This window comes from Rousettus aegyptiacus, unplaced genomic scaffold (genome assembly GCF_014176215.1).
Source record: "Rousettus aegyptiacus isolate mRouAeg1 unplaced genomic scaffold, mRouAeg1.p scaffold_m13_p_11, whole genome shotgun sequence".
NCBI lineage: Eukaryota > Metazoa > Chordata > Mammalia > Chiroptera > Pteropodidae > Rousettus > Rousettus aegyptiacus.
The window spans coordinates 16,344,508-16,370,932 of record NW_023416286.1 but is presented as its reverse complement, the minus strand read 5'-3'; the positions used below and the strand labels follow the sequence as shown (position 1 = coordinate 16,370,932).

Genomic DNA, 26,425 nt, shown 5'->3' with positions numbered 1-26,425 from the left:
GGACCCTGGAATGGGGGCTTCCAGTGGGGGAGGGCACAGGGGGCGGGAGAGCTGACTGTCCATCACAAGCCACGCCCTTCCAGCGCACCTCCCAGTATCGCCCCGCCCATGGGCCACGCCAAATAGCTGTCTACGCCCCAGGAGATTCTATTGGCTGGAAGGCCGTGGGAAGCTACACCAGCAACCAATTCAAACGCATAGTTGGCCCCATGAAGGCGGGGGAAACACCTCAGTAGCCAATAGACAAGAGGAATGGCGAAGTACTTCCTGAGTTCAGGGGTCGACTGAAAATGGCAGCCACCGAAAGGGTTTGGTTCTTGTGCGAGTTATTGAGGTGAGTCAGTGACGTGGGCTCGCGGGCGTTTTCTGTATGGTGGTGGTGCATGTCCGCGCAGTGCAACTAAAGTTTGCGGAGAAATTCTTTTCTTGTCACGAATCTAAGCTATTTTCTCAGTGAGCGCTATTCCCTTCAATCTATGGTCTTCCAGATAGGAGCAGACGGGGTTAAAGACAGTTTACTGCCTTTTCTTCACCCGCCCTACTGTTGGCTGAGCGGTCGAGTTCTCTCTGTTTCAGATTTTCCTTTCTCTTGTTCACACTCTGACTAGTCTTCCATAAATTATTTATTTTCCTCATTTTCCTTTATGATTGTGCCACAAATCATTCAACAATCTGTCACGTCTGTCTAGTAAAGAAGAAACTGGATCTTCCTTATAACGTTTTAGTTTCTCTTTAACTCACCCAGACTGTCGTCATTAACATTAGTCACTTAAGTATAAAATTTTTGTTGAATCTTCTGCTTGTTGATCACCCATTGATTTTTATTTCTGATTGATGTAATACGGGTTATATGAAATACTACCTTTGTCTTTATTACATGGATAAAAAAGTGTTTTTGTAGAAAAGTTAGGAAATAGATGAGCAAAATCGAAAATTCGCCAGGAATGCTACTATCCTGAGGTAACTCCTGTTAACATTTTAGTGGAAAAACTCCCAGACTTTTTTCCACATTTGTTTTTGAAATGCCACTATATTTTACTTCTCTCGCCCTACATTAATATAACAATAAGACTTAGTCTGTTATATCTAAACAATTCTTTTAACTTCTACCTATTTTTGTTTAGATTGAAAATTTATAATTAACACAATAGCACTCTGAATAGCAGTGTTGACATAGTCTCACCAAAATTCAAGTATTATTCTCTCATTTTTGTCCCTTCTACTTCGAATTCTATAGTGTTTTTAGACATTTTAATGGGAAAATTTATTTTAAGAGCCTTCATATTCTGTCATTTGAAATATCCTTAACTCAGTGCGTTGCACATAATAGCTAAAAATAAATAAATAAATGTTTGCTAAATGAATGACTCATTGTTGATTACAGTTATCTTTTCAAAGTTTTGTGTTTAAATTTGGGTAAACATTCAGTGATAAACATTTTAGTTATATATAATTGAATTCTATAAGAACTGTAAGTGTATCTTTGAAGCCAAGAGCAAAATAAAAGACTGGTTCAACATTAGTCATTAATGTGATTTTTTTTTTCCTGATTTTAAGTTAAATAGTTCAGTTTGGAAATTCTGTCACATAAATTTCCCACTTACATCATTTGCAGGAAATGTCATAAAAATCTTTGGATTCTATGAGTCAGCTACATTTTAAATTAAATGGGCTTTTGACTTGACTATCCTATATATCTGCCCTATATAATATTGCTTGTATGAACTGACATATTACAAATATTAAATAAATATTAATATCTTGTTATATAGAATATTGAAAAGATGTGTATTAAGGGTGCTACTGGCATCCAGTTGGGCAAGGCCAGGGGTGCAGCTAAACATCCTAAAATGCATAAGATAGCCTCCACAACAAAGATTGATCTGATCTAAAATGTCTATAGTGCCAGGGTTGGGAAACCCTGATGTAAACAAAAGCTGTCCTTGTTAATTTTTAAGAGTATAAAGATGTCCTGAGACCAAATTATTTAAACAGGTGAAATACCTCTTCAGGTAATGGGCTTGTTCACAGTAAGGAAATCTCACATGAGAAATTTATTTTAAAACTATCAATAAGATATTTTCAAAAGAATTTGTGTGTTTTCTACTTATGGACAGTGAAAACTATGTAACTACACAATATATGCCCATATTTGCTTCAGTCAGTAAGCATCCCAGAGCCCAATCTGCTGTTTAGTACTATGTACAGACTTAGAGCCTGCATATCTATTTCCCAAAAGCTGTCTCCTCTCCCCCACAACATACTTTAACTCTATATTTTCCATGGTCCCTGGCTTTTCATTACTTAAGTTTTAGTATTTTATTGTTTTTGCAACTTCTAAGCCTCTCAGCTCCTTTATAAAGGGTAGGCATGGTATTAGAAATACTGTTAGGTATCAACTATACTAGCAAACTCTAAGAGAAAAAGAAGTTATTTTAACATAATTTAAGAGACATCCAAGGAGGTAATAAGATTTTGTGTTCAGTCAGTATATATTTATTGGATGCATTCTCTGTGCCAGGTATTATGCTAGGCATTGGGATGCAGTGGCGAACGAATGAGCCTGGGTCCTTTGCCTTTGCAGTGCTTCAGTTGACTTGGCAATAATAGAGAACCCTTTACTGGTGAGTGTGGGTGCAAAGCTTACTTATGTGCCTGAGGTAGAACATTAGTGGACTTTTGGTGACTCATTCAGAGACAAATAAAGGAAGGCAGTGATTTTAGGGTCATGTAAGCAGATCAAATGCAGAACTCAGAATAGATATGAAGAACTCTAAATTCCATTTCTCTTACCCCAGAAATTATTCTACTTAAGATAAAGTGAGAAAATAAAAATTATTTACAATCACAGCAAACTTTTATCTAGTAGAATATTGATCATTCAAGAGACATTTCCTTGGGTTACATATTGTCATTTTGAAGGTCAGATGGCATTACTAATCATGTCTTGTTGAGAGTAACAAATTTATTTTAATCCCTTAACATATATTGAGTTAGGAGAAAGGTGACTCAGCATTGATTTTCACTGCCGATTAAAAAGAAAAAATGTATTAAATTGGTAACATGCTGTAGAAATTTGAATTAAAAGGGACTTATACTTTTTTCATTGGCTATTTCGTAGCTTTTAATAATTGCTTATTTTGTTAGCTGACTCACAGACTATAAAAATTTTCTCTCTGCTACTAATTTATAAAGTGGATATGTAAAAGTAGGCTTTACTTTGTAGTCATATTTTTGTTTAATGGGCATTATATCAATTTTCACCTTTACCTTCTCGTTTCAGGTTTTTTTATTCATTATTCTTACCTGGGCTAATTGTATGTGGAACATTATGTTTGTGTCTGGTCATTATCCTTTGGAGAATCAGAGTGCTGCTACAGAGAAAGAAAAACTCAGCATCGATTGGCAAAAATGGGAAAAATAAAATGGTGATTGCATTTTTTCATCCATACTGCAATGCCGGTGGAGGAGGAGAAAGAGTTTTATGGTGCGCATTAAGGGCCCTGCAGAAAAAGTAGGTATTCATCTTTCTTAGCTAATTTGCTATATTGTTACCACTTTTTAAAAAATTCATTACCCAGAATTCATCTTTTTCAAGTACCTTATTCATAGCCAAGAATTCCTCTTTTAACTATTCTTCAATAAGAAAATACTTCTCTCATACATCAACCTGCCTTACACAATTCTACTGAATTTTTCTTACTATAATAGAGAAATGGAAAGTATCTGCCCCTTTATGACATAACTTAGTGGGAATAACTAGTCACTTTGGGGGAGGATGTGGAGAAGAGATTGATAATAAACAGAAATATACCAAGTACTGTGGAGCACTTTAAACCTGAATACTTTTTGTCGGTGGTGGCACACCCAGAATAATTTTTACGAAGCATCTATTTGACTTTTATTTTGATGTCATCAATTGGATAGTCTTAAGTTACCGTATTAGAAGGAATGTGGCATTATACATCATTTAATGTTTTAGGCTCCCCCCGCCCACACACACACACACACACACACAGCCCTATCCCAGAAATATTTATGATTCCCTTTTAGAAAGGAAAAAGCATAGAAAACACAGGTTTTATTATTGTTTTATCATATGAAAAAGGCTATTATCCTTCCACGATTATTCTGCTTCCTGGCACATACCCTTTATTCAGGTCCAAAGCCTTCACAGGTAATTCCCTTAGGTCTACGTTTCTATATTCTTGGCCCATCCTGGCTTCCAGCCACCACTCCTGTATTTCCTCTTCTATCGTCCATAAGTACCTAAATCCAAAGAATTTTCTTAAATCTCAGCTTAATTCTCACCTCTTTGAAGCCCTCACTACTTTAATCCATACTATTTTTTCCTTCTCAAAACTCTGTTACCTTTCTCTCTCTAACAAGATTCTCTAACTTTTGAGGACAGTGATAAAGTTCCATGATATTTGTACACATACTCTCCCCAGTAACCTCTATTACTCCTAATTCACCTAGAGGAAAAGAAAATCCATACAATTAGGACGACATAGAAGATACTCCTTTATCTTGCTCTTGCCACATTTTGTTCCTCATCCCTCTTCATTCCTTCATATATACTTCGCTCTAGCATGCTGAACCAGGAGCATCATGCTTTCTCTAGCTTCCTTGCCTTTTCATATAGTATTCCCTTTTTTCTGAAATAACCTTTTTCTTCTCAGTTAGTATCTACAAATCTTCCCTGACTCAACATAAGCTACAGTATACTTTTCATTCAATCTAGCAACATTTCTGGGGATCTACTCTGTATCAGGCACTGTAATCGGAGTTGAGAATAAATAGTGAACAAGGTAGATCAGGTTCCTCCTCTGGTCCTTAGATTTTAGTTGAGAGAGACAAGATAATAAGCAAAGACGAAAATATCAAATGATGAGAAGTGCTATATAGGAAATTAAAAAAGATAATATGAGAGTGACTTGATACTTTAGATTGAGCAATTAGGGAACATCTCTGAGGAGATAACACTTAACTGAAATCTGAATGACAAAAGTGGTTGACATTTACTGAGCTTTTACTATTTAACCAGGCATTATTTGGAGACTGTTACCTGTGTTAGCTCGCTCATTTGACAGACAAGAAAACTGGGTTACTAGAGCCCCCATGCTATACCGCCTGCCTTACGGAAAGACAGTGAAGATGAGAAAAGAGAATTCAAAGCAAAGGAAGCAACTTCTACAGGTCCCCTGAGACTGGAAGGAGCTTGGCTTGTTCAAAGAAAGGACTGCCAGTTTAGCTGAACCGTGGTGAGCAAGGGAGAGAGTGGAAGGGGAGTTACAGAGGGAGGCAGGATCCACATTGCACAAGGCTTGAGTGAACAGGGTAAGGAGTTTGGATCTTATCTAAGTACTGTGGAAAACAATTTGAGCATTTGAGATTAAGTTGTCAACCTGAGAAACATCCAAACTTGTAGAGAATTGTTAAGAGTTTATTTGAGCCAAACTGATGACATATGCTGGGGAGCAAGATCTAAATTTGTTATTGAGCAGAATCAAGTCCAATTACTCAGTAAGTCACCATATCCAAAAGACAACTCTGAGAAGATTTTATGAGAGGGAATGCATTTTATTTTGAGACAGCTGGCAAGGGGGTATGAGTGTCACTCCCCAAAACAACGTGTCCCTGAACAATGATCACGTTCATTTTTATTCTGGGAAATCATGCATCAACATCAAGGTGAGCTTCATCATCACTTGTATAGGTGAGGACATTCTTGCGCATACGCAGTTAGAAACCATGCCCATACCTAAGTCACATGTTCAAAAGTGGCAGACAATCTCTGCCACCAGGAGGAGATTTTAGTAGTATAAAGAGGGTATAATGAGAATAGTTCATGAATAAGTCAGTATAGAGTCCTCCAGGCCACTTCGGCCAGCCTCAGGCAGTTTGATCAGGATCAGCCCCCTGATCCTGCAAATCATCCTGAGCTTATCTCAGAAAAAACTGTCTGGCCGTCTTCAATGTCAGGCATAGTATAGGTATGGAAGGAAGTTTAAGTCTCAATCCTTTTATTAAAATCTTAGCAAATTACAGGATATGGTTGTACAAACCTTATAACATCTAGGGTGATCTAAGTGGGTTTACAGGTTAACCTAAGCAAAGTTATAAATTCTAAATAAAAATTAGTCTGTGCTAAGCTACTTGCATGGCTGTGTGTATATGTATAGGCTAGGTTATGAATCGCTTCCAGGAAATGACTGTTTACAGCTTCTTTTATGCATTTGGAATTAAGGGGGGGACGTAAGGAAGATTACATGAATGTGAGAGAAAGCAAGGTACAGGATAGTTAACAAGATTATGTGCTCTTTTGAAGATGGTCGCCCTTTAAAAGGAAGGGGTCTGAAAAGAGGCATTTCAAAGAGGCATTAACCTAGATGTACAGAAACAGTGGACAGGGCATGACTACCTGCCCTGACCTATCTAGTTAGTTTTAAGTAGATAGATGATATTCTGATTATTGCTGCATAAAAACCACCCAACGTTCAATGGTTTGAAACGAATTTATTATTTATCATAGTTTGGCAGTTAATGAGCTCCGTTTGTAATCCCTCATACTCAGATTTTACAGTTAGATAGAATCTGGGCCTGGAGTCATTTGAAGGCTTTTTACCTTACATATCTGGTTCCTGGGCTCAGATGACTGGAACAGCTGGAGGCGGTCAGGCATCTGTCACCTGGCAGCCTCTCCCTGTGACTGCCTTGGGCTTGCACACAACATGGTGATCTCAGGATAGTTGGACGACTTACATGACAGCTGACTTTCCCTAGAGTGAAGTAGAAGCTGTATAGCCTGGGTCCAGAAATTGGCACAGTGTCACTTTTACCATATTCTATTGGTAAAAGCAGTAACAGAGCCCACTGTTATTCCAAAGGAGGGGATAGATCCCACCTCTCAGTGGGAAAAATATCCAAGAATTTGTGGCCATCTTTAAGCTACCAGAGATGACAATCCTTTTTACATTTTAAAAGGATCTTTCTGGCTGCCGGGAGGGGGGCTAGGGAAGAGCAGTTTGATGCTTATCCTTTAGGCACCCACAGCATCCTGCAGCTGCCTTTATCAATACATATCATGCAGTTTTGCAGTTATTTGTTTATGTATCTTTTCTCCACTGGACCGAGCTCTCCTTGAGGGTAAAGACTCTCATCCCTGAATCCCCAGAATCTTACAGCTTGTGTTTTATGACTCAGAGAATAATTACAAACAGAGGGAGGCCAAAGCATTTAAGTCATGCGAGTATACATTTTCATATTTCCGTTATAATTATAAATCTAATCGCCATGCAGGCATAAGGTATAACTTTTAAAACTTTTGCATTTCTCAGATAAAAACACTGAGAAATGTTTTAGCATTTATGATCCTATCTAAAGATACCGTCATTGAATTTTAACTCTTGTTTTGAGTATTAATATTTCATTCTCATTTTTATACTGAGAAAATTGTCAAAATATTTTTTAATATTTCCTGGAAACAAAAATGTCTCATTTATAAATCAGTTTTTCTTGGGGTCTGCTTCATGTGAAATTTTAGTGGAGGAGATAACAAAGAACTAGAGGTTTCATTTGAAAGACTAACATTTTAGTGTAGGGAAGGAAAGAGTGAGGTAGTCCAAATGCAATGAATGAAAAACAGTGGAAAACAGGTTTTTTAGTCTAAATTTAGCTTCTTATGATTGTGAAAAAAAACTGTCTATGCTTGTTGGCTTTATTTTAACCTGAACTAATAATGAAAGTCTTAACTATTATATTTCTATTTAGATATTCTGCAGCAGTTTATGTTGTTTATACTGGTGATGTTAATGTCAGCGGTCAACAAATACTAGAAGGTGCTTACAGAAGATTTAACATCAGATTAATTCACCCAGTGAAGTTTGTTTCCTTAAGGAAGCGCTACCTTGTAGAAGATTCACTGTATCCTCACTTCACACTGCTGGGCCAAAGTCTAGGATCCATTTTTCTTGGCTGGGAAGCTCTGATGCAGTGTGTTCCTGATGTTTATATCGATTCAATGGGATACGCTTTCACACTTCCTCTGTTTAAATATTTAGGTGGCTGCCGAGTTGGAAGCTATGTTCATTATCCAACTATCAGCACTGACATGCTTTCTGTAGTGAAGAATCAAAATGCTGGATTTAATAATGCAGCCTTCATTACCAAGAATCCTTTTCTCAGCAAAGTAAAGCTCATCTACTACTACTTGTTTGCATCTATTTATGGACTTGTTGGTTCTTGCAGTGATGTAGTCATGGTCAATTCTTCCTGGACACTAAATCATATTCTCTCACTGTGGAAGGTTGGGCATTGCACTAACATCGTTTATCCGCCTTGTGATGTGCAGACATTTCTAGACATTCCTCTACGTGAGAAAAAGATGACCCCGAGACACTTACTGGTTTCTGTTGCCCAGTTCAGGCCGGAAAAGAATCATGCTTTGCAGATCAGAGCTTTTGCTAAATTGCTGAATAAGAAGACTGAGTCACTTCCTTCACTTAAACTTGTTCTCATTGGAGGTTGTCGTAACCAAGATGATGAACTTAGGGTAAACCAACTGCGAAAGCTTTCTGAGGATCTAGGAGTTCAAGAGGATGTGGAATTTAAGATAAATATTCCTTTTGATGAGTTAAAGAATTACTTGTCTGAAGCAACAATTGGTCTACATACCATGTGGAACGAGCATTTTGGGATTGGTGAGTTTGTCCTTTAAATAACTCATCTGGTGCCATGAGATACACATTTTAGATTGTTTTGATAAGATGGTAATACTCTGGAAGTTTTCATCAAGTCCTAATTCTCTTTGCTCAGCCCATCAAGCACGCTTTCCTCATTTGAGATCCTTTAAGATATAGTAATTTGTTGTCAATAATGATAGCAAATATTTATTGACCATTTACTGTGGGGGGGGGTCACTGTTGAGGTCTTTACAAGTATTGTTTATCTGATTTAATCTTCTCGAAAACCCTATTGATAGGTATTGTTATTATTTCTATTTTATAAAGTCAGACACAGAAAGGTTTAGAACTTACCCAAGTTCAGTCTGAGGTAGGTGCACCATCTAACCCAGATAGCCCCTGCTCTTAAGCACATTTGTTCTCCCCACCCACACCCACCAATCCCCCTGAAGGACCAAGGCAGAATCCTTGGGAGGGGCCCATGCCGAGGTATTTTGGTAAAGCTGCCTAGGTGATTCTGTCGTGCACCAAAAGCTGAGAACCACCGTCTCCTGGTAGGCTTCTCACAGAAATTCTTCAGGTTCTTTTATGGATTCTGTACTCATTATTGGAATGGTCTCTCCTCTTTCTACCGAATCCCATCGTAAGTGTTCAGGTTAAATCTCCTTGCCCTTTAATTTATCCTTATTCTAATACAAATTGTCTCTCTTTACTCTGACCTGTTATGTACACATTTCGCTGTGAATCAAGTACTATTTAGTCTAATTTGGTTAAACATATATTTCTTAAGTGCTTCTTCTGTGCCTCATCTACTAGGTATTACGGGAAACTAGAAAAACATGAAAGGGAAGTCTCCTATGCCAGTGTGACATTTTCTCTTGTTTTCTTTTCTGTCCCTGGTTAGTAGCACAGTGCTAAGCTCGGACGTACAGCAAGAACTGGTTGATCCAAACCTTCTGCACTTGCCATGCTTCCTTCCTCAGATGCTCATTGAAGCATTGACTGTGCCAGGCACTGGGACAGGTGCTGGAATGACTGTGACGTGGGAACTGCTGTTAACCCTCAGAGACTTACAGCTCTCAGTGATACAGATGAGTTAGACAGGTGTTAACTGTACCGTGTGCTGAGTGCTATGCTAGGGCAAGTACCAGGTGATAAGAAAGCACCTAAGAGAAACACGTAACAGCTTGTGGGGTCAGAGAACAATGGCCCAGGAAATGATGTGACATGGAAGCTGAGACCTGAAGAGTAATTAGAAATTAACCATGCTGAAGAGGGGAGAGTAGCCAGCAGAGGGCACAGCATTGTGACAGGCATCACAAAAAGAGCCTTAGCAGGCAGTTCAAAGAACAGTCAGTATGGCTGGAGCATCAAGGAGGAACAAACAGCGAGACAATAGAGAGGTGGTCTGCAGCCCGATCACATGGCCATGTGAAGCCACTGGGAAAAGATAGAAATATTTTAAGTATTGGATTTAAAAATTTCCTCAAGTTCACTGTGGCTGCAGTGTGTGGAGTGTGAATTGGTGAGGAGCAGAGAGAGCAAGACTAGCGAAGCAGGGAGATGACTTGGGCAGCTGCAGCAACCTAGGTGAGAGGTGCTGGCGCTCTGAACTTGTCAGTGAACATGCCAGTGAGATTCTGAAGAATTGAACAGGACTTGGTGATTAATTGGATGAGTTAAATGAGGGACAAAGAGGAGTCAGAGACAACTGCCTGGGGTTTTTAGTTTGGACAGCTGTGCGAATGGTGATGGCTTTCACCTGGAGAGGGAATCCAAGAGGCGAGGCATTGATGAGCCAAGTTTCGAGCATGTAGAGTTTGAATTGTCTGAAGAACATGCACGTGTGTGTGTCCCCAAGCAGTTGTACATATGAGTCTGAAGTACAGGAGAGGGACCTGATCTGGGAATACAGACTGAGGAGTTTTCATTGTCCAGGTAGTTACTGCAGCCCCTGTAGATGTGGCTTAGATTGCCTATGCCAAGCGAGATGAGGCCCATAGTGCAAAATGCTGAGAACAGTAACAGCTGAAGAGTGGCCAGCAAAGGAGAAGAGAAGAAATGAGGGAGGAGGAAAACCAGCAGAGTGCAGTGTTGCGGAAACCAAGGGGAAGAAGAGAAAGGGCAGCAGGTTGGTTCTGATGCTGGGCCCCATAAGGAAGTTGCAGTGACCTTGCAAGAGCAGGTTAGTGGAATTGTAGTAAGTTGAGCATTGAGTACAGGTGAGCAAGTGGAGTTAATGAATGCAAACCACACTTTCCCTAAGTTTATTTGCAAAAGGGATATGAAAGAAGAGACGGTAGCTAGGGGAGGGAGAGGACTTGTGACCTGAGAGCAGGGTGAGGAGAGAGAGAGCAAGAGAGAGAAGGTGTACACATGCTTTGTTTGTATAAGGCTAGTTGAGAGGGAGAAGTGGAAAATCCTGGAAGGGATAAAATTGATGAGATTGAAATCTCAGAAAAGTATAGAAGAATGGTATTTAGCTTTGAACATGATAATGTCCATATTTTTCAAAAAAGAAGTCAAATTACAACTTTAGCAGAAAATTCTATTCTTTAGGGATTTCACTGGTGTTGAAGAAACAGTTATAATGATTTCACTTCTATATATCTAGGATATCAGTTCTGTACCTTCCTTTGGGAAAATGAGCAGTCAGTTATTTTCTGATGGGCTTAAATTCTCTCTAGAAGCATGGTTAAGAAAAGCTGTCTAGAGTAACATATCTTCACCCACATCCTGTGGCAGAAACTAACCAAAGCTTTAATTTAGTTCATCGCTATTGGGTAGCCAGTAGTCTCAAATTTGCCAGAAATCCCAGCAGTAACATGAGCATCAGCAGTAGCATGCCTCACTAAGGGGGCTTATTTTTTTCTTTTTTTCTCCTAATGCTTTAATTTGAACTATTAAAATTTTGCTTTTGATATCTTTTTACTTTTTATTTCTTAATATCCATTAATTATCTACCATCTTGCTAACATTCTCTGTTCTACTTCATTTTATTATCTGCAGTATATTTTGTGTGGATGTTCTTCTGTTTGTCTGTTTTAAGAACAAAGCACTTCGTAAATTATGTAAATATCTAACCACTATGCTATATACCTGAAACTAATACAAAATAATATTAATGTCAAATCTAATTGAAAAATTAAAATTAAAAAAAAAGAACAAAGCACATTACTGTGAAGGTTTGAAAACTAAAAAAATTAAAAATTATTTTATTTTGTACCATGGAAGTTAAATGAGTAAATGTATAGACATACAGACATTTAATTAAATTTTTCATGAGTCTCATAATTTTAAGGGTTTCTGCTCATTCTTGTTCTTATGAATATATTCAAAAACTTAAAAGACTACATGATTTTGTTTCTCCTCAGGAGTTGTTGAGTGTATGGCAGCTGGCACAATTATCCTTGCACACAATTCAGGGGGCCCGAAGCTTGACATTGTCGTTCCTCACGAAGGAGAGGTAACTGGATTTCTGGCTGAAAGTGAAGACAGCTATGCTGAGACTATGGCTCATATTCTTTCCATGTCTGCAGAAAAGAGACTCCAGATCAGAAACAGCGCTCGTGCATCTGTAAGCAGGTTCTCTGATCAGGAGTTTGAAGTGACATTCCTGTCATCTGTGGAAAAATTATTTAAATAATGCTATATCTGTACAAATTAAAGATATTTTACATAGAATGGCTCAACACCTTCATATGTTAATATTTTTCTAAATTCATTCCTTGTCGTAATAAAGTCAGCCTAAGCAATGCTTTTGGCATTGTGTGTGTGTGTAAAAGGTATTTATTTTAAGCAGAAAAAGGCATGATTACCGAAATGGAAAAGATAACCTTATTTGGTTTAAATGTAAAAATTTTAGATTAGTGTTTGGTCTCAAATTCTGAAAAATAGGCATCTGAAAGAAAAAAACGAACAGTCTTAATTTTAGCATAGTCCATATTTTTCAAATCCTATTTGTCAGATTATTTCAGTTAACTGAGAAAGAATTTCCTTTTAGGAAAAAGGGAATGTCGAAAGAAAAAAGATGACTGACAATTGATTAGATTTTAGAATTGTTTTGACATTTTTGAGACAGAAAAATTCTGGTGCATTTAAATTTTCAATGATATTGTAGATGACCTTTTTGAATATAGCCATTGATTTTCTTAAAAAAGAAACTTTAAGCAGGCTTAATCATATTCTAACAACATGTCATCAGAAGACAAACTGACTGACTACTCTGTCAGTGTGCGTAGGTCAGTAGAGGCCAAGGTACTACTGGTAATCTTTTCCGTAACTAGGTCTTTGTGAAAATAGTTTTTTGTTTAGTGCTGTCACTACATTTGTATGGGCCTCTCATTATCCCTTAACATTTTCACATCTTCTTTAAGTCATTGAGGAGGGCTGAGTAAACATCACAATCGGTTGTTTTTCTGATAGTGATGTTGTGACATAGAGATCCACGTACACAGTCCGTATGATCAGCATGCATTGCAAGACAACAAGGTGGTGATTTGAAGAGAACACTGGACTAGCAGTTAGAATACCTGGGCATGACCATTTACAAATCATCATTTACAAATGTGTGACTGTTTGACACTAAAGCTTTTCCTTAATTTTTCTGAGTCTCAGATTCTTCATCTATAATCTGGACATGGTAATGCCTGTCCTCACTGCCTTTTGGAGTTCTCATACTAACATGGAAAATATGATAAAGTACTCTGAAAATTATGAAAGTTACTTTAATTAAAGGTCACAATGTATAGTAAATTTATTCTGTAATTCCATCTTTATCAATGCATTATAACCCTATGTAGATTCTTGGTTACTAAACCAGTAGCTAGGAATCAATATAATTTAATAGAACTTCTATCCTGAATAACTAGCATGGAAAGGTGAATGTATGCATGTGCAGATAGGCTATAGAAACCTGTAACTTTTGAGAGTTTCTGCATAGATAGTCAACTCTTTCTAATTCAATGAATTGACTTCCTTCCCAGTTTGATAACATCTTTTTGATAGGGGCATGTTAAAGAGGTATGTTTTTCCTTTTCAATCTTCTTTCCTCCATTCATCATCCAACTAGCTTCATTATCTGCTCCCAATTACATTGTTGATTTGTCTGCAGGCCATCTACTGTCATTAGAGTAAAAAACAGCAAAACAGAGTCCCCTGATATGTTGGAGATTATTCAATTTAGAAAAGACTGGTGGAAATTAGAACTGGAAGGGATGCTACAAATTCACAGTCCAATTTTATTTTCAACTTTACAGACAAGAACAGTTTAAAGAACTCAAGACTGTCAATATCACAAAGCCATTTAATGACAAAATCAGGATTAAACCTGAGTGTTCTGACTACCAGCACAGTGCTTTTTCTTTTCTTACAGCTAGTCTTTGAGGCAGCATTCATACCATTATCCCCTCAGCCTACCCACCTACCCAACAAAACCATGGGACCAAAGATAAGGAAATTGAAATAGAGCAAAAGTAGAGGATTTAGGAAGGAAGAAAGGATTCTCAAACTCTGTAAAACAATAAGCTTATTTCTTCAAAATAATTTTCATTTGTCACAAATATATTGAAAAATGTAATTTGCATGTATGTTCACTTTTAATGTTCCTAATGTATTATTACGTTTGCTTTTTTTTTCTGAACGATTGATACATGAAAAGTGTCAAAACAGTATGTCAGCAACTGTCTGGAGAAATCCTAAGTGACTATTAATTCCTATAAGATGTTGATTTTAAGTGATCCAGATGTGCTATGTTTTGAAGCCACAGTAGTAGTAGTGATTCACATTATTTCCAGTTGTGCATATTTTTTGTAATCTGTTTGTATCTAAATATGATTTAAATTTAATAGGTACAAAATCATTATTCTAAATACAATCTGAAGAAGTGATTTTCGTTATCTTGGATACTTTTTGCAATATGGCGCCTTTATGCCCTTCATGTAGTCTCTTAGTTCTGATTACTTATTATGTCCTAATATTTCAAGTTTCACATGCCAAGAATTTTTTTTAAGGAAAAAAACTTTAAAGCAAAACAAAACCGACTTGCTTCTTGTACCCAAGAAGAATAGACTGTCAGGTTTTTAAATAATTTTTTTAATGAATATTTCAGACATAAAACATTTTTGTGAAGCAGAGCTTCATATACTTTAATAATTTTCAGGGTATTTTACTAAGCATAGATAAAATGAGATAGGGCCCAGTATATTGTTAATGTACCCTAGACTCTATAGGAATGAAAAAAATAAATAAGACTGTGTCTGTGCTAAATTTGTCAAACAGTGCAAAAAAGCCACTACTGATGGGGCTCAGAACAGACTTCCCCAAGATGTACCACCTTGTCATGTGAATTATTTTGAGATGAAGGCAATCAAGACCCTGTAGGCCCACATGAGACTTTTACCTCTCAAAGAATTTAAATGTGAGGCCTGCCTATAATAAGAGTTATCTCCAAAACTAACTTCATGACTTATCTGTAGGGCAGGGCAAACATCTCATTACTGGACATCTGCTCTTAAGATCTGCACATGCCCCTCCACCCCTCTGAAGCCCCAAGGGTGCCTTACCTCATCATTCGCTCAGAATGCCACATCCACCTCATTTTCTCTTTCTGTCTCCAACCTCTCATGTATGTGGGGTTCCATACATATGTATATAATTAAATTTGGTTATTTTCTCTTGTTAATCTGTCTCGTGTAGATTTAATTATTAGACTAACAAAAGAAGGCTAAAGTTTATTCCTCCCCCACACTTGTGTTAAACCACAAGAAGTTATCCAAATACTAAAATCAATTGTGCCCCTGTAATTTACCCTACCTCTCCCACTGTTCCTCTGCTGACTCTTTTTCCTCTTTCCCCACCCTAAATCTAAGGCCATTCTTGGCTTTGGAGAAGCATCAGTTTCAATCCTCTAGTGCTCTGGGCACACTTGGACCATATGTAAATAATATAATGCATTTAGAAGGGAAATTAAGGTTTGGTACACCTATTGATACCATTTAAAGAATGATCAACTTGATAGCTATCATACATAGTTAAAGATGCATGATTTTTCTAATAAAATTTATTCTAAAAACACATGCAATTCTGGTCAATAGTTTCAATTTAACAGATGCAGCCAAGCCTAAAACCAGAGTAAAGTAATCAGAACTGTGCCTCTAGAATATAATTTAGGTAATGGTGTGTGTAAGATGGGTATTAGGGGCTGAAGCAGCGTGAAAACCCTTGCAGATGTGTGTACTTACACAATGAATACTTTCTAATTTATAGCTAAGAACTCAAAATTTTAGAATGAATGATAAGGCTTAAATGGTGTCTATTGTCTAAAGGAGATTTTGGCCAGTCACCTTGTCTTTGGAGCAAACCTGATACGCTTATCCTTAAACACTGACCTTAAACAGTCATTCCTTCCCCCCTCTCCCCTCTGCATATACGTGACTGGTCTTTGGTACTTGGGAGTTTTAAGAATTGTGCTTCATTTCCCATGCTTTCAAATACTTTCAGAATAATGATTACATGAAGACACCAGCATAATTGATATGTCTGAACCAGATTATGTGCTGAAAGTAAATTAAATATATATACACTGACCACTAAAACAGTTGTAGAACTAATGATGCTCCAATCCCTCAAGGTCATGTGTTACATAAGTTTTAAATTAACACAATAGTGAGAAATTTTTAAATACTCCCAGTTTCATGATGTGACCATAGTGAGCACTCTCCCTAAAAGAGCAAAAGGTAACTATACACCAAAGTGAAAGAACAGTCCCTCAAACATCCCAAGGAAGATAAAGGCATAAATTACTGGACACATTCCGCAGTCAGAGGAATCCTGATACTTGCATCCTCCACAGATAAAATTATACCAAATGCAAATACCAAGTAGACCTTGGAAATAATCTGACCAACCCCTCCTTGGCTTTGTTTTCTTGGTTTGGCATTGTATCAATGTGCAATTTTAGTTTATTTTTCTTACAGAGCAGATATTTCAGGCAGAATTTTACCATTTAGAACAATCCTGTCCTTTGTAGCAGCAGATAAATCTTATTAAGTAAGCTCCAGTCACATGTTCTACATTGGGATTGTTACAATCAATACAAAAAAGCCTGGTTTTCTGACTCAAAGATCTTACGGTCTTAAGGAGGAAATTGTATTAGCATTTATTTATTCATTGAAGAAACATTCAAGAAACATTTCTGGCGCTGTGCTAAGCTCTCTCTATATATAATCTATGCCTTTGAAACCATCAGAATTCAAAAAAACATAATAAAATGATTATTTGATAAATAATTAATTAATGGCATGCCTTGTTCCTCTCCTTGTCCAGTTGCCTTACTCCCATGTCAACATCAGCTACAAAAAGCAAGTGTATTCAGTATAACAAGAAATTTCAAAATCACTGTTTTATAAAATGGAAGATTCATTATTTTTAAATGAATGAGTTTGTATTCGTTTTTGATCACTGTCTTAACAAATTACCACAAACTAAGTTAAAACAACACATATTATCTTAGAGTTCTGTAGGTGAGAAGTCTAAAGTGGATTTCGCTAGGTGAAAAGGTATCAGCAGGGACCACTTCCCCTTGCCTTTCCCAGAGGCCAGCTGCACGCTTTGGCTTTTGTTCTTTTGCTCCATCTTCAAAGCCAGCAGCATCAGGCCAATTCCTCCTCATACTACCATCTCTCTGACTCTCTCTTCTGCCTTCTTTTTTAACTCTTAAATAAGATCACATGATCTTATTTAATAATCATATTGGGCCCAAATGGATAATCCAAGATAACCTTCCTATTTTAAGGTCAGCTGATTAGCACCCTTAATTCCATCTGGAACTTTAATTCCCCTTGGCCATGTAATATTATATATTCACATTTAGGGAAGGGGGAATCACATTATTCTGACTACCACATATGTTAACTGAAAGATTCTTAAAATATTAATTTCCACACTCACTAGTTCCAATGTCTAAATTTAGAGAGAAAAAGTAATAAATCTCTGGAATTACTGGAAAAACCTTACAATAAATATTTTTTGACTTGTTTCCAAACAAATACTATAATTAATAGACACTAACTTACTGCTTTAAAAAATGTACAATAATCACATTTGTATATTTTGACTGGTTGTTGATGTTCCTTGGTGTTCGTTAACAATAAAAAATTTGTCATTAGATGGAGTAGAAATGCTCTCCAAATCTTCATTAAATTCTGCACATTTCTACATATTTATTCCCCTTCTCCTAATTTTTCATTGTCCTTAGAGGAACCAGCGGCCTCTTCTCTTTTTTCCTCCTCTCCAGAAGCAGTGAGTTTTTCTAGAGATTCCACTACTTCGTTTCTCAACTCATCTTCAGATTCTTCAAAATTTCTGAAATAATAAACAGTAAAATTCAACTTCATGATATCAAAACACATGAATACATATAAAAATTAGTTTCCTTTTTCATGCCCCACCCCCGCTTGAACAACATGAAAGTTGCATTTTCACCCAAGTAATAAATTATTTATCATATCAGTCTGGTTTTTCTATGAATGATAACCAATGCTATAAGAATCAATATTCTGTTTAGTTGGACTTGTGTTCAACAACCTTTATTATATTTATCAATACTCACCTTCTCTTATGTTTAAAAGAAGAAGGAAGAGAACAAAGAAAAAAATAACGTAATATATTGAGCCCTTACTATATACCAGTCACTGCCCTTGAGCACTTTACACATACTATATTTCATCTAATACTAACGAAATTTGAGGTAGACATTAGCATCATCAATTTTAAAGAATCTTGGTTCAAAGAGGTTTAAAAAAGTGCCCAAAGTCTCACAGCTACTAATTATTAGGAGTATGAATTGAAATTGTGTATAAGACTGAAAAACTGATACTTTTAGAAGGGAAGAAGGGAAGAGACCAAGAAAATCATCTCAAAGATCACTAATATTTAAGTGGGAAGTGAAAGAGACTGAAGAAGAGCTGGTAAGAACAAAGAATGTTTATGATGCAAGCCAAGGGAGCTGAGAATTTCCGGAAAGAGGGAGCAGCCAAATAAGATGAGGACTGAGAAATCACAATCAGACTTGGCAATTTCAAGGTAATAGATGACTTCTACAAGAGTATTTCAGAGTGCTTGCAGGAGGCAACATACTGTGGATCAAGAGAGCAACAGGAGGTAGAAATGTGGTGACAATAAGCTTAAACTCCTCTGAGAGAAGCCTAGCTCTGACACTGTTATCTCCAGAATGTGGGAGTGGGGGGAGGGGAAAGAGGTGGGTGTGTGGGGTTGCTGTGTGTGTGTGTGTGTGTGTGTGTGTGTGTGTGTGTGTGTGTTTCAAGATGGGAAAGATTTGGGCATGTTTTCATGCTGAGATAAAGTAGGTAATAGACATTGAAAATATAGAGAAAAGGTAGTTTAATTGGTAAGAATAAGGTAACTGAGAAAAGACCAGGATAGAGCAACTGTGCAAGGGTGGGATTTTGGCAGAAAGGGAAACAGTTTTTCACCTAAAGGAGGAAAAGCCAAAATATAGAAATGTAGAGCTAAGGGAATTACCTGTGAAGGCTTTGGACCTGAATAAAGGGTATGTGCCAGGAAGCAGATAAGGACTCATGTGGACATAGAGAAGTTAAGCAACTAGACAATCGAAATGATTCCACCTACAAACCACATACTGTTTGTGAAGTAGGAAGCAGAGTCACATGATGACAGCAAGGTAGATGCAGTGAGTGGGCAGGGCTGAGGGTTTGGAAGAAGCTGAGCAGTCATAGGATTACTAGATATGACAGAGACCCCCACTAAAATTGGAGATCATAAATTCACATGAGCCACAAACTACAGCTTCCATTTGTTAAGCTATCATCACTGCAGTATGTGTTTACACAAATCTCTTTTTCCTTGTTCTTCTACAATTTAAACAATGATGTGTCCTGGTGCGAATTTCTTTTCACTGTTCCTGCTTGGCTGTTGTTTTATGTCTCAGATATCATGACTGGTGCGTTTCGATAATTATAAAAATTTCACAGCTATAATTGCTTTGAATATTGCTTTTCCCTTATTCTCTTCTTTTGGAATTCTTTTTAGAATCTATTGGACCTCCATGCCTCTTAACTCCTCTTTCACATTTTTCTACATTTTTTCTCAGCTCTATCTTCCAGTTACTAATTTCCTCATTAACTATACATATTCTGTTTTTTAAACTATCAGTCAAATTTTAATTTATTTTGGTGCAGCTTTTCACTCTAGAAGTTCTATTTGGTTACTTATAAAATCTTTCTGCTCTTATTTGATGAATCTTTTTTCTTATGTTTTGATTTTTATTAAATATTTGTAAATATACAATATTAATTATATGAATATTAATAATCATAAGATAATTATATTAGCTGAAGTTCTTATGGTCTAATTCAGCTATTTGATGTGTTTACTATCTCTCATAGTGGATTCTTTTTTAAAATTTTTAATTGAGTCATCTTTATCAGTGCTTTAGTGAGAAAACTCAAGTCACCTGGACTGAAGTTATAGCTCTCCAGTGTGTTTTAAATTTACTTCTAGGGATTCCAGAATATTTTGATCCCTTACTGTGAATTTTAATGTTAATTTCTCAACATACATGTTTCTAGACCACCCAAGTATTGTAAATTCAAACTCCAAACCTGAATGAAGACAAATCCACAGTTATAAATTATCAGGAAGAATTTTTCTACCATAGCCTCGACGAAAACAGACAAGCCACATTACTGGAACTTTTTCTAGACCACCCTTGCACTGACGTGTGGTTCTTCAAGGTTTCCAGCTAGAAGAATGGAGGGGAACCCACTGAAGAAAACAGAAAACTATTTGATATGTAGAAGCTGCACAGAGATAAGAAGAGAAAAAAGAAAATTTTAAAAGGAAAAAAACCCCTCCGAAACAAAATGTGCCTGCAAACTCGAGTCCTATGATACATGAATAAATCTTATGGTAAGAAAGATGAGCAAGAACAACAAAAAAACCTGGACCATGAACTAACTCCAGGTAAAATTATTTTCATGTATAATTTTTTTCATTTTTATTTAGTTGTTTGTTTATTTATTCATTTACAAGCCCTTGTTTGGGAGTCTGACTTTCAATAGATTATAGCAGGGAAGAGGGTTTTGAAAAAGCTCTTAAAGTAAGTATGTTCAAAGAGATAAATTAAAGCACAGCGTCCTTTTAAAATGGTTTTAAATTAAGAGAAATAATTATGCAATAATGAAGCAAGACCACATAAATATAAAAAATTATGAATCTTAGATATGAAATAGATAATAACTATTAAAAACCTAATAGATAAACAGATAGCTTTAGAAAACAGTATTCAAAAATTCACCTAAAATGGAGCAAAGAGAAGAATAAAAAATATGAAAATACAATTAGATATTATTGGGGACAGACTGAGAAGTTCCAAAGTATATCTAACTGGAGGACAAAAGTGGAGAGAATTAGAAAAACAGTATTTGGAGAAACAGTAGGCAAAAATTTTCCAGGCTTAAAGAAAGTCAGAAATAAAGTTCTCAGAATAAAGTGAACCAAGCAGAAAAAAAGACAAATCCAGACCTAGACATACTACCATTAAATAAGAGAACCTAAAGATAAGAAGAAAATTATGAAAGTACTAGGAAGAAAGTTAGCATGTTTCTAAAAGAAAAACAATTAGGTAAAAGCAGATTCCTCATCAACAGTAACAGAGACCAGGAGAAAAATAATTGTCAACCTAGAATTGTTTGCCCAGCTAAACTACTGCTAAAGATTGAAGGTAAAATAAAAACAATTTTCAGTGTGCAAACAATAAGAGAGTATACCACTCTCTGACTTTTCTTAAAGAATTATTAAAAGATATAAATTGACAAGAAGAAAACTGAAACCAGAAGGAAAAGATGGATTAGATAAAAACCATACCAAGTTCAGAAAATGATAAACTATGCTGGCAAATTAAATTAAATTTGAGATTAAACATGTACTTTTGAAAATGATACAGATTTCTATGCATGTTTTAAATACATATAATATTTTTATTTCAAAAAAGCTAAAATTGGATTAATGGTTTGATGTCTAAAACTTAGAATTTTCCAAACTTACACAAAAAAATGTGTAGGGGTTGTGGGGGAGTAAAAAACAATGTTGATCATTGTTAAAGCTGGATGATGGATACATGAGAGTTCATTATGCTAGTCTCTGTACTTTTACTATGTTTGAAATTTTCCACAATGAAAAAAAGTTTTTAAGTAAAATTATTACTCTAGATAACAATATCAGGATGGAAAAATTTTGGTAGTTATTTAAACATAACCACTAGGGAGGAAGAAAGTAATACTGAGCAACTTTGGAATTTGTTAGATGAATTTGTAGATAATACATAAAAGAGAACTATTAAAAGAATAGAACTATAATCTGTATCTTCAAAACTAGTGTAGAAGAAACAAAATAATATTGAAAAGTTTCTCAACCTAACAAAAGGCTGGAAAAGGAGGAGGAAAAGGAAATGAGAAATGAAGGTATATCGAAAATCACGCTTAAAACTTATATTGAAGCCCAACTATACTGATAATTATAATAAATTTTATTAAATTAAACTAATTAAAAAGAGATTATCACATGACAAAGTATATCTACCAGCTATAAACACTTTATAAGAAACATAATGAAATCATACAAAAATGATGAAAATAAAAGAACAGAAAAATATGTCATAAAAATACTAAAATATTAAATTTTAAAAGTTTAAAAATTGGAATAGCAATATCAGTATCAGATAAAACAAAAGGCAAATAGCATTAATAGAGACAAAAGTTGAAGATTTTAATGTACCTCCAACAAGAAGCAAAAAAAGGCTATAAATACTTAATGAAAAATATTTTAAGTTTGATATAATAGATATCATATAGAACATATATAACCCCAAAATAGTAAGAACATGAACTTTTTTTCAAGTACATAAGTAACAGTCATAAAATTGACACTGTACTAAATAACAATAGGACTCCCAGGACATTTTTTAATCACTAATATTCAGATGATGATCTTTGTCCAAAATACAAATAAATTAGAAATCCTGAATTTTAAAAAAGGGATTTAAAAACACATTAGTTGGAGACTTCAAACTTGAATCATACTATAAAGAAAATTAATAAGAAAGCCCAGAGACTGAGAATATTGGCAAGGTATATATCTGACAAAGGACTGGTAGCAAGGATATATAAATTATGCCTGTAATTCAAAAAACTACAAAGACTCCATACACACCCATTAAATTAGTTTAAAAAATTTAAACTGACCATAACAAATGTTGATAAAGTAGAGCAACTAGAAATCTTATACACTATTCATGGGAATGTACCACCACTTTGGAAAACAGTTTGGCAAATTCTTAAAAAGTTAAACATTCACCTAATCATTTTATTCTTAGATATTTACTCAAGAGAAATGTATATACAAAGATGGGTATGTAAATATTCATAACAGCTTTATTTATAATAGTCCAAAACTAGAAACGACGTAAGTGTCCATCAACAGGTGAATGTATAAATCCAATTATAGTATATCCTTAAAATGGAATACTACTTAGCAAAAAAACAATGAACTATCAATACATGTAACAACATGAATGAATCTCAAAATTATTCTCAAACAATAAGGTCTCCAGAAAGCTTTAAGGGTGGTGTTGTCCTTCAGTAGTCTAAAGCCCAAGACTGAGAATGGCTTATCTTAAAAAGATCTGTGGGTCTGGCTTTTGTCTAATGAAATAAATCCCAGTAAGATTTGCAAAGACCTACAAGACTTTTTTAGGGGGGAAAAATATAGATAGATAGATAGATAGATAGATAGATAGATAGATATAGATACACACACACACACACACACACACACACACACACACACACACACACAGAAACATAACAAGGTTGGACCAAAAGGGACAGAGACAGAGCTATATGAAAAGAGGCTGCTGGACTCCGAAATTCTACTAGCAGGAAGCAGACTGAGAAAATTCTTCCTTCCTCCTTCCTTTCCCTCCTCCTCCCTCTCTTCTCTTTCCTCCCTCCCTCCCTCCCTTCCTTCCTTCCTTCTCTCTTTTATTTTGTAGGCGGGTTAATTCTAATGTTCATATAAAAACATTAATAAACAAAACTAGATAAGCAAATCCTGAAAAATAAAAGTATTTAAGGGAACCAAATCCCCAAAATAATAATCTATATTATAAATATGTTTATAATACAATAATTAGACTATAAAGAATAGAAATTGGATAGAGATACATATAAACATGTAGTATATCATAAAAGTGGCATTTCAAATTCGTAGAAAAAAAATAAAGATTTTCAATAAATGGCGCTAGAAGAGTAAGGACTTATTTGGAGAAATAAAAAGTAGGAGTCACACTTTCCAGTGTAATATGAGTAAAATTTCAGATGAATAAAATATTTAACTAAATATAAAATTAAATCAAATTAAATCATAAAAGTTCTTTAAAAATCCTGATATCACATTTTATGAAACAATTGGTAAACCTAATTACATAAAAATAAGAAATTCCTACATGACACAAGCCACAATAAATAAAATCAAAAGGCAAACAAAAAACTGGGGAAAATATTCTTGAATCATCTTACAGATAAAAGACTAATTTCTCTCAAGTAGAAAGAGCTCCCAAAATCAATATAATGTTAATAGCCTAAATTTTTTAAATGGCTAAGGCCATTTAATAAGTTGTTCCCATTGGAGGAAATAAAGATGGGTCTTAAGCATGTGCAAAGACAACCTCACTTATAAAAGAAGACCCAATTAAAACTGGCCTGAAATGTCATTTTTTTCACCTATCAATTGTGTCATGATCCAGAAGTTTGGTAACACACTGAGCAAGAAAATGGGTAAACAGGCACCTCCATACACTGTTGGTAGAAGTGTTCATCGGTGTCACCTCTGTGAAGGGCAATTGGACAGTATCGATTACAAATGTACATATTCCTTGACTCAACACTATTCTGAGAATTTAAACTATATGTGTGTGTGTGTATATATATATATATGTATATGTGTGTGTATATATTATGTATATACACACACACTACTATTTATATATGATATGTATTCAAAATCCATTTCTAAGGAAAAAAAGGAAGTTTCACAATAGTATGTACACTCTGAAACTGTTTCTATAAAAAATAAAAAGAACACACACATACATAAGATATACATATTTGCTTACATTTTAATGGAATTCCTCAGAAGCATGCACAAGAAGCAGATTAGATTGGTTGACTTTGTGGAGAGGAATTATGTGGCTGAGATAAAGAGACAGCAGGAAGACTATGAAAAAAGTATACCTTTTGAATTTGGAACCATATGAATATGCTACATATTTTTAAAATAAATAATAAAATTTTTTAAATTCAAAGGACTCCAAATTTCAGAATAAGAGAGTTCAGTAAGGTCACATAGGATACAGCATCAGTAGTGTTCTACACGCTAGCAGTTGCTAAGTTGAAAACACAGTAAGGAGAAAAATGACCCCATCAATAAGGGCAGCAGTAACAACGAAAAAATTAAGTGGAAACTATACCATGAAGGACACAGCAGAAATACTGAAGAATATTAGAAAAGGTACAGCAGTGGAAAGCTGTATGATATTCATGGGTGTTAAGATTTATAATCACAAAGATGTCAATGCCCACAAGTTAATCAACAAACATAATGTTATTCTCAACAAAATCCCAACAAAGGTTTTCATGACACTTTATAAGAGAATACAAGGATGTGCATATTGAGTAAAGGGCAATAACAGCTAAGATAAGTATAAAGAAAAAGATATGAAGGCTAGAAGAAGGTGTGGGGACTAGTCCCGCCAGATAGCAAAAGGTATGATAATGCCACAGGAATAGAGACAGGACATCACTGGTGCAGAGGTAGGACATGATGCCACTAGAAAAGAATGGAGAGCCCAAAACAAACCTATGAATATAGTGAAACCTGGTCTCCTTAGCTAGGTGTCTGAGGCTATCTTCTATGTCTCCACAACGGCGTTTGAACTTTCTACTTTCATTAGGCATCTGGATATAATTTACTTACGTATCATCATCATCAGATCTTGATTCTAGTTGTTCCTCATCCACCTCAGTTCCAGAGACCATTTCCACCTTCTCCTCATCTTCTTTAGGAAACCATTGATTTAATGTTCCTACTGTTAAATGACAGAGAGATGGAGATGAAAGCATTCCAGCATAACATCTGATGAGGGGTATGTACCAAAAATCCTGTAGTAAACATCCACCATAATGGTAAAAGCTTTAAATCATTTCCACTAAAACAAGTAAGACAAGATGACAACTGACACCCCAACTGCTCGGCACTGCACTGAAGGTAACAAACAACACAAGACAAGTAAAAGAAGTGAGAAGAATAAGGATCAGGGACGAAGAGGCAAAATACTGCCACTTTGGGGATAGATTCTGATTGTATAAAAAAGTTTTTAAAATCTGTATTGTAAAAATTTAAGAATTTCCAACACTATTGGACCACCCTATTCTTCACTGTTTCTATATAATGAGTATCCAGATCATTGTTAGGCTCAATCATTAATATCTGCAGAGAAAACTCAAAGCACACACACACAACTTTATCTTTTTTTGGTGGTGGTGAGGGGGAGTGGATTTATTGTTTTTATTTAAAACATAATTTTTTCCTCGGGAAAAAAATCTAGACTGAAGATAGTACAATATTTTGTCCCCTGGACAACT

At 35.6% G+C, this 26,425-nt stretch overlaps 2 protein-coding genes across 3 annotated transcripts in view; one reads left to right on the top strand and one right to left on the bottom strand.

Moving 5' to 3' along the window:
- The first annotated feature begins 234 nt into the window (after positions 1–234).
- ALG11 (ALG11 alpha-1,2-mannosyltransferase) lies at positions 235–12,441 on the top strand. Of its 2 annotated transcripts, none has more exons than XM_016131387.2 (4): positions 235–334; positions 3,284–3,514; positions 7,774–8,702; positions 12,059–12,441. In XM_016131387.2, the coding sequence occupies exons 1-4, from the start codon at positions 291–293 to the stop codon at positions 12,328–12,330; spliced, it is 1,476 nt and encodes a 491-aa protein (XP_015986873.1). In that variant the 5' UTR covers positions 235–290; the 3' UTR covers positions 12,331–12,441. The 2 variants fall into 2 exon arrangements, with proteins under 2 accessions (XP_015986873.1, XP_015986874.1); XM_016131388.2 differs by lacking the exon at positions 235–334 and adding an exon at positions 2,510–2,624.
- A 2,208-nt stretch (positions 12,442–14,649) lies between these two features.
- Positions 14,650–26,425, bottom strand: part of NEK5 (NIMA related kinase 5) — a 68,964-nt gene continuing 57,188 nt past the window's right edge. The window contains exons 23-24 of the mRNA XM_016131382.2: positions 25,758–25,869; positions 14,650–18,047 (exon numbers count right to left, since the gene is read on the bottom strand). Coding sequence (XP_015986868.2) covers positions 17,906–18,047; positions 25,758–25,869 — 254 coding nt within the window. The 3' untranslated portion in view covers positions 14,650–17,905. The remainder of the gene's footprint in view (positions 18,048–25,757; positions 25,870–26,425) is intronic.